Raw genomic sequence first — 9,102 nt, 5'->3', positions numbered from 1 at the left:
CTGAGCTAGAGTCCAAGTCAAGTCTCAAGTCTTTAAGCTAGTCCAAGTCAAGTCTCAAGTCTCTGAGCTAGAGGTCAAGTCTCAAGTCTCTGAGCTAGAGTCCAAGTCAAGTCTCAAGTCTTTAAGCTAGTCCAAGTCAAGTCTCAAGTCTCTGAGCTAGAGGTCAAGTCTCAAGTCTCTGAGCTAGAGTCCAAGTCAAGTCTCAAGTCTTTAAGCTAGTCCAAGTCAAGTCTCAAGTCTCTGAGCTAGAGGTCAAGTCTCAAGTCTCTGAGCTAGAGGTCAAGTCTCAAGTCTCTGAGCTAGAGTCCAAGTCAAGTCTCAAGTCTTTAAGCTAGTCCAAGTCAAGTCTCAAGTCTCTGAGCTAGAAGTCAAGTCTCAAGTCTCTGAGCTAGAGGTCAAGTCTCAAGTCTCTGAGCTAGAGTCCAAGTCAAGTCTCAAGTCTTTAAGCTAGTCCAAGTCAAGTCTCAAGTCTCTGAGCTAGAGGTCAAGTCTCAAGTCTCTGAGCTAGAGGTCAAGTCTCAAGTCTCTGAGCTAGAGTCCAAGTCAAGTCTCAAGTCTTTAAGCTAGTCCAAGTCAAGTCTCAAGTCTCTGAGCTAGAGGTCAAGTCTCAAGTCTCTGAGCTAGAGGTCAAGTCTCAAGTCTCTGAGCTAGAGTCCAAGTCAAGTCTCAAGTCTTTAAGCTAGTCCAAGTCAAGTCTCAAGTCACTCATGGTTATAATGAATGTTGTATCACCTGCTGAGTTTAAACCTTATTACACTGAATAGCTATAAGTGATTCTGTAACTGTAGCCTGTTTTTCACTTACAGAGCACAACCATGTAGCCTAATGTGTCTACAGCTAAGGACAGCTTATAAACTACTGTAAGTCAACACATCCCCCAGACTCTCAAACCAGTGTTACGTTAACTAACATTGTCTGTGAAGGTTCTCAGTCATCCAGGTCATAGTTATCCAACAAAGGTTGAGGTCAAGGGCAACTGGACTTGGTAGAAGAAACTAGAAGACGTTTCGTCCCTCATCCAAGAGACTTCTTCAGTTCTGACTGACTGGTAGGGAAACTCAGGTCGTTAGCTAGGATCATCGATACCGCTGGTTCGTTAGTGCTCCTGGCTGTGGAAACGACAGTCGCCATGGTCGTTTAACTAACGTTAAATAAAACTTCCATTCAGTCAATAAGTAGAGGCTGCAGTCACCATCTGGCAAGTGAAATACTGCATGTTATGGGTCGTATTGGCCATTTAAAGGTATTTTAACAGCCAGTAAATTAATGGGTAAAAGAGTCATAAGGATAATTGTAAAAGAGCTCATGTCTTCATTTTAAATATAACTCAGCAGTAAGTTATGTTAAGCACCGTCTTCAGTCTTATTAGACATAGACTTACCAAACACATAATCCAACAGGCTTCTATTATTGCCTATACTCACGTAAATGTCAGGCCTGGTTACGCTATAAACTGCAAACACTTATTTGGCCACATTTGTGATTATTCTGCTAAAAGAAACGGTAAAGTTTCACAAAGACAAACCTTTGCTGTTTGCTATTTGCATGTTATGTCGGCGGTCACCTGTGTTTGTTGTCCTCTGTCACGTGTGGCCTCGCTCAGTACATACGTAGTTGTGTTATGTAGGCAGGTTATAGGTAACGCAGGGAACGGAATAACAGCGCGCTCATCAGACGTTTCCCAAAAATAAACATTGTTCACGAGTCCTGCACCTCGAGTCCAAGTCTAGTCTGAAGTCTTTCAAGGTCAAGTCTCAAGTCTCTGATACAGATGCAACACCCCCCATGTTGCTTGAACCTCCATATTCATTGCTTCTACTCTTGACTTCAGCCCATGCCGTCACGTCTGCCTTTCAGACGGGTCTCATTTCTCAGATGACACCATGGTTTTCTACTTGAACAATAAAACCAATCAACCCAGTCAGCTTACACCTGACTTTTTCTTCAAGGTCTAATCATCAAGCATTTTCAAATTCCAGATCATGACCAAGACAGACCCTGTCTTCATCTGAGTTGGATAAGTGGCTACTTGATCTGGTTCCACCAGAACTTCTGCCACATTACTTTGGTCACTTCAAATGGCATCCCAGAACACTAATTACAAATCACGGGCCACTGATCCTCTCAAGCGAACCACCGCTACATTCGTTCAGATCTGAAAGATCTCAGTCTTGTCTCAAGTAACTGGAGGCTTTGGGATGATTCCCCACCGAAGCCTCCCCGCAACGCAGCAGCAAACCAAAGAAGTACAAGCGAGTTCAGGCCTCATACACAATCTTGTTGTCATCTTGTTGAATGTGTAGTCCTTGCTAGTGAAAGTCATTTCTAATGAAAGCACTCACAGGAACATGTTTCTCTCCTTGTACATGATGGTTTTGTTGTCAGGGAGAAGTTGGAGCTCGACGTGGGAGCTGGAGAAGTTTACCACCAGGTCGAAGTCTTGCAGATCGTCAGAGACAGCCCAGACCAGAACCCAGTCCCCGAAAATCTGCAGGAGCACGGGGGACAGGCCAGAGTCAGACAGAGCTAAAGCTACCACTGAGAACAGTGAATATCCGTCCTGTCTTCTCTGCAAAGATTTTCCACCACTGCGGACCAGACTGAAACATCTCAGCAGCTGTTGGATAGCTTGTGAGTAAATGTGGTTCAGACTTCATATTCCCCCCAGGACTAACTGTAATAATGTTCCTCTGAACTTTCATGTAGCGCCTTCATCAGGTCACCATGTTAAGGTGTCCAATACTTAAACAGCAAATGTTAGCATGCTAAAACAGTAGACTAAGATGGTGAACATGGTAAGATCAACATGTTAGCATTTCCATTGTTAGCATGTTAGCCTGCTGAAAGTTGTATAGAGTTGATTTAAACTAAAATATTTGACTGTTAAAGATCGGTCCCCCAGGAGTGATGGATGGTTGGTCTCAGGCACCAAGCTGACCACAAACAGACTCACCTTGTCCAGGTCTTTCATTAGCAGCTTTTTAGTCAGACCGTCACAGTCTTCGGGGGTTGGCGCTGCACTGGTGCCAACTGCCGTCACCAGCAGCAGCAGCACCGCTTGCTTAACAACAATCATCCTGCTCTGAGACCAAAAACAAACACACCCTGCTCTGTCAGGACAGCAGAACAGGTACAAAGTGTGTGTACACAGACTGTTACTGAACTCTGATCGACCCTTTGTTTCCATTCTGGTTCGTTTTCTGTATTTCTGTTTAACCCTCTGAACCCCACAATCACCGCAATGACACCGTTCATCATAAAATAGCCAGAAGCTGGAAAAACATCTTGAAAGATCATCTTCATGCTCCTGCTCCACTCCAAATGGAGAAGGAAACCAGCCAGGTCTGATTATTTAACTGCAATTATGCAACTGGGACTTTGTACAAGGTTTATTTGGGAGTATAACATTTACCATCAATGCCAGAGCAAATTATTAGATAGTCTAAAAGATCTCCATTGATCCAGTCAAAGGTTTTCTTCAAAACAAGCTCATGTGATTTCACCCTCTTGTTGTCTAGCTCTCACCAAAGTTAAAATATGATCAATACCTCTCTGCTCTTCCACCAACACTCCAGGAAACTATCGGCCAAATACAATTCGGACGAGACGTTAACCGAGGTCCTGACTCATTGTGGTCATTAAAGATCCCACGGCACTTGCAAACAGTAGGGGGTTCCCCGGGGTCCTGGCAAAATTCCCAACCTGGCTTTCACCATCTGGCCGTCTAATCATCCCCCGTAGTAATTGGCTCCATGTTTCCCTCCCTCTCTGCCTCAAGCTGATGTGTGGTGAGCGTTCTGGCGCTAAATGGCTGCCGTGCATCACCCAGGTGGGTGCTACACATTGGCGGTGGTTGAGGTGAGGCCCCCCCACTTCACTGTGAAGCGCTTTGAGTTTCAGTGATAAAGCGCTTTATAAATGTAATGCATTATTTACAATCTATAAACTGTACCGATCAAGCTGATACCTCTGTACTTGAATGGAACTCTGTGATTGGGCTGGATTCTGAATAATTCCATTCTGAAAGTACATTTGATATATATTCAACATATTAGGAGGTTTACAAGCTCATCGTCCTCATGATTACGAGAAATCTCTCTCTCAAGGTCGCGTCGGGTTAAAATCCAAAAGACGAATGTACAAACGTCCACCCACACAGACGGACAGACAGACTGTTCTACTGACCAACACACCGATGAAGGCTTTTAGTTTTTAGTTAAAGTTTCTCTTTATTGTCATTTTTGAATAAAGTTTGCAGTCGTTAATCAAGAACAAAATACCAACAAGTAACTTAATGAATCCACTGTTTTTATTTAACAGTTGTTCTTGTATGTGGAGTCTGAGCCTTATTAATGAAAAACATGAATAGTGACAGAAATATATCATTTCATTTTATTTGGGTGATATTCCCATAATGCTTTGGGGGGATGTAAACAGGATGTCTAATGTTTTTTGTATTTGTTATATTTATTATTAGTTAGCAGTGAACCCCTGGATGTCCAGATACCGATCAATGGATTCCTGCGATACTGAAGAAAACTTAAAGAAAACTTGTAATCGGAGATACAGATAATAATATCGGAAAGTGTAAGTGACACAGATTTATGACACAAACCGCAGCAATCTGTCAGAAAGTGTACAGTAGTTTACAGTATCTTAATCTCCTCCATGAGCTGTAAGTCACTGCTGCAGCTCCACCTGCAGACACACTACAATAATGACCTGTTGTTGGGGTTAGTGGGTGACTTTGCCTCACCTCTCTCCCTCCTCTCTCACCTTTAATGCTCCCGCTCACCACGGGGGAGGCGCCTCACAGTTTGAAAACCTTGTTGAATCATTTTATTAGATCATAAAAAACACTGAACTTTGACCACACGCTTGATATTTGAGTCATTTTTTGTCTCTTTATTTTCTCAGTTTCAGGTTGAAATATTTTTTAAACTTCAGTTGAAGGTAATCTTAATGCTCTCGCCTTCATCACAGAAACCTGCAGAGTGGAAGACAAAGAGAAAGAAATCAGTTCTGTCTGATTGCACACATCCTGATTACATTGTTCGATCAGACAGGTTTAAAGGTCGAGCACCGTTCTTGGGGTCGTAGTGGTAGTTTGGTTCTCCGGAGAAGCCGAGGCAGCTCGCCTGCTGCTTGAAACGCTCCAAGTCCGAGTCCTTTAAGGTCGACTCGCTGCCTGGAAACAACAAAAACAAAATGGATGAATGTTTCGGATAGGAAATGAGTGAGTTACTCTCTCTGGTTCGTTCCATCCTACCCAGCAGATAAACAGCCCGACTGATGACCTCCTCCTCTGGAAAGGTGCCACCAACTTTCAGAAGTTGATGAATCTTGTTGAGGTTTCTGGCAGTGTTGTTGATGCTGAAGACCAGACAGCCTTGGCAGCTCGGCAGCACGTGGAACTCAGAGGTGATGTTAGGTACTGGGGACAGAAACATATTCAGAAAACACCGGCAATGTCCGTTGGAATCAGATGATTTAGCTCGTACACTGAAAACATCAGAACATGTGCCTTGTTAAATCGTACTGTGGAAACTGATTTTGTGCTTGACGTAATGCAACCACAGACACGCCACTCAAAGAATCCTCAATACACCTCTACAACTCCCACTCCCAACGCCAACTTTTTTTTTATCAGATGTTACTGCTGAGACCTGTGAAAGTGCAGTTTGGTGACTGTTAAGAAACAGGAAGCACTCAACATATCCTGCAAATTTAGTATTAATTCCTCAGTCCCTTGGGGATAAACAGCTTTCCGGGGGCGCGGCCTGCTGTCGACCCTGTGCTCACCGTTTGTCTGTGTTTCTAAACGTTTTTACCTGCTAGCATTTTAAAGCTTTTTTCTATGAAATTTTTCGTCATGAAAATGGCTTTGCTATGGATACTACTTTGCCTATCAGCATTTGGAACTGGGGATTGTTTCAGGCCGTCAAGACTACCTAATTTACACTCGTGATCGGTGTAGCTCCACCAACTCTTCCTGTCGATTGTATGGAAATCCGACGGCCTGCTGAATGGCCAGAAGGAAGTAGAAAGCAAAGAAAAAGCGAGGCTCAAGGGGAGGTGTGAGGCACCGACTTTGGAGACGCGGCAATAGATTCCCATTGCCTGTCATCACTCTGACCAATGTTCGATCGGTAAGCAACAAACTTGATGAAATGGCGTTAAGAGCAGAACATGACTGTGAATTCAGACAAAGCAACCTCGTGTGTTTGACGGAATCATGGCTTAAAAACCATCATGACACTCCAACTCTAGCCTGGTACACTACCATAGGAGCAGACAGAAATGAGTGTAGCTCACGCAAATCAATCGGAGGGGGGGGGGTGTTTATTTGTCGACAATCGTTGGGCTACACAATATTGCGTTCTGGAGCAGGTGTGCACACCGGATTATGACTGTATCCTTTTGACCATTCTACCTCCCGCGAGAGTTTGGTCAAATTACTATTATTCTCATGTATGTGCCTGGACCGAATGATGCAGCAGCGGGGGAAAAAATAATATGAGTTATAATGATGCACTTGCCCGCTCTGCTGACCAGCCTGTCTTTGTCCTTGGGGACTTTAACTCATGTAACTTGTCTACACATCTGCCCACTGTTCATCAATATGTTGACTGTCCTACACGGTTAAATCGGACCCTTGACCGCTGCTACGGAAATATCTCTAAGGCATATAAAGCAGTGTGTAGACCACCTCTAGGGAAATCCGATCACAATATAATTCATCTCCTGCCTAAATATAAAGCCATGCTCAAAAGGACAAAACCAGTTATCAAGCAAATACAGATGTGGTCTGAAGCAAACAAAGATCAACTCAGAGACCATTTTGACAACACAAATTGGGATACCTTCTTTGAATCATATCAGGATGGGAACGAACACACGGACACTATAACATCATATATTAAGTTCTGTGAGGACTGTGTATCTGAAACAAAGACTATCAGAATTTTCCCAAATAATAAACCCTGGGTTTCCAAAAAACTTAAAACCTGCCTTAATGAAAGAAAGATTGCCTTTTGTTCAGGCAACATGGAACTAGTGCAGGAAAAAAGGAAACAACTACGGGGGGGACATCATTAGGGAACAAATTGAATATAAAAACAAACTAGAGAGTAAATTCTTCAGTGGGAATATAAAACAGGCTTGGGAGGGCTTAAACATCTTAATGGGAAAAAGTTGCAATAAGGGTGACAGTACTGTAGTTTGCAGTCAAAGTCTTGTAGATGTTCTTCTGTAGGTTTGATGCTGTGGATGATGAGGGTGAATGTGATGATATCTGTGAAAATCTTCCTATAGGCGCACCGATATTTATAGACTCTATTTCAAAACAGCTCGCACTCCCTAAAGGGCTAGCTAGAGTTCTATTCATAGACTTTAGTGCAGCATTTAATTCTATGAAGCTACATATTCTTCTGCAAAGACTAGCCAATATTAAGATAGATAAGGCCTTGGTTCTTTGGATCAGAGACTTTCTTTCCTGTCGCCCTCAGAGGGTTTTTGTCAGGAGTGCATACTATCACAAGGCAGCGTTCTTTCCCCTGTGCTTTTTTCTCTATTCACAAATGAATTTTCCATAAATAATAGTACCTTTTAAGCTGATTAAATATGCTGATGATGTGGCCTTAAAAAAAACACCCCTCTGGTGAGGCCTCTTATTTAGCACATGTAAAGGCCCTTGAAACATGGTGCAAAGATAGCGAGCTAGAAATCAATGTGGCAAAGACAAACGAGCTAATCTTTTGCAATAAAGAAGACATAACAACAGAGCCAGTTGTACTTAATGGTCAAGTAGTTGAAACTGGAAACAGTTAGGCACGTTTAGGCACGGTTCTCGACAAACATCTGAGTTTTATAGATAATACAGATTATATTTTTAAGAAATGTTCACAACGACTTAATCTCCTCAGAAGTCTGAACCGTCTGGGCGTTAGTGCTCAGATTATTGAACTACATCACACACATTGAAAGTGTTCTAACCTTTCATCTCTCTGCTTGGTTTGGTCATCTAAATTGCAAGCTTAAGAACAAGCTTAACAGGATAGTGTTAATGGCTAGTAAAATAGTAGGACATCCTCAAAAACATCTGACTCAAATATATTCTGACAGAATGAGAAAGAAGGCTTGAAAAATCACTACAGACAGCACTCACCCTCTTTCTAGCCAGTTTGAGCTTCAGGGTGCCTCTCGCAAAAAGTACTGTTAGGAAATCTTTTGTCCCAAATGCTATTGGTATCCTGAATCAAACCAAGTCACTACAGCAAATGGATTACCCTGATGTATTTAAAGTACATTTATTTATATGATATTTTCTGATCGGTTTATTTGTTAATTTCCTTTACTCTGCTTCATGTTGTTTGAATGTTCATTTGTATATCTTTGTGAGCCAAAGAAAAATGTCCATCTCGGTGGACAATAAAGATTCATTCATTCCTCATCAGGAAAAAAGTGGGCCAGATAATGTTTTTAACACACTATAATTAGCTTTGTTAAACGTTAGGTCTTTGGCAGGAAAACATTTTTTAATCAATGATTTTATAATCACTCACAATCTTAATTTCATGTTTTTAACTGAAACTTGGTTGGACCAAGATAACAGTGCAGCTGTCCTTATCGAGTCTTCCCCTCCCAGCTTCAGTTTTATGAGTGAAGCTAGAGTGCATAAGAGAGGAGGTGGAGTTGCCATTTTGTTTAATGACTCCCTCCAATGCAAAAAGATGTCTTATGGGAATTTTGCTTCTTTTGAATATGTGGCTCTTCAGCTGAATTCCTCTTCGAGCTATTTTTCTAAATATCTACAGGCCCCCTAAATACTGTGCAAATTTTTTTGATGACTTTGGTGAACTGCTGTCTATAATCTGTATTGACTTTGACTGTGTGGTTATTGTTGGTGATTTTAACATATTAATGTTGACAACCCCCAGGACAGAGGGACTAAAGAACTGTGTTGTGTTCTTGATAATTATGGACTGACTCAACATGTGACGGAGCCCACACACAATAAGGGGCACACTTTGGACTTGGTCATCTCCAAGGGTCTGGACATTTCCAAGGTTGTGGTGACTGATGTTGCTCTCTCTGATCATT

At 42.2% G+C, this 9,102-nt stretch overlaps 2 protein-coding genes across 2 annotated transcripts in view; both read right to left on the bottom strand.

The window, feature by feature from the left end:
* The window catches only part of LOC123976721 (saxitoxin and tetrodotoxin-binding protein 1-like), a 26,169-nt gene extending 23,093 nt beyond the window's left edge, over positions 1 to 3,076 (bottom strand). The window contains exons 1-2 of the mRNA XM_046059069.1: positions 2,954 to 3,076; positions 2,343 to 2,488 (exon numbers count right to left, since the gene is read on the bottom strand). Coding sequence (XP_045915025.1) covers positions 2,343 to 2,488; positions 2,954 to 3,076 — 269 coding nt within the window. The remainder of the gene's footprint in view (positions 1 to 2,342; positions 2,489 to 2,953) is intronic.
* A 1,808-nt stretch (positions 3,077 to 4,884) lies between these two features.
* LOC123976597 overlaps positions 4,885 to 9,102 on the bottom strand; it is a 23,502-nt gene continuing 19,284 nt past the window's right edge. The window contains exons 4-6 of the mRNA XM_046058902.1: positions 5,270 to 5,434; positions 5,084 to 5,188; positions 4,885 to 4,987 (exon numbers count right to left, since the gene is read on the bottom strand). Coding sequence (XP_045914858.1) covers positions 4,944 to 4,987; positions 5,084 to 5,188; positions 5,270 to 5,434 — 314 coding nt within the window. The 3' untranslated portion in view covers positions 4,885 to 4,943. The remainder of the gene's footprint in view (positions 4,988 to 5,083; positions 5,189 to 5,269; positions 5,435 to 9,102) is intronic.

This window comes from Micropterus dolomieu, linkage group LG09 (genome assembly GCF_021292245.1).
Source record: "Micropterus dolomieu isolate WLL.071019.BEF.003 ecotype Adirondacks linkage group LG09, ASM2129224v1, whole genome shotgun sequence".
Classification (NCBI taxonomy): domain Eukaryota; kingdom Metazoa; phylum Chordata; class Actinopteri; order Centrarchiformes; family Centrarchidae; genus Micropterus; species Micropterus dolomieu.
The sequence above is the reverse complement of the archived record's forward strand: the minus strand, read 5'-3'. Positions and strand labels throughout refer to the sequence as shown.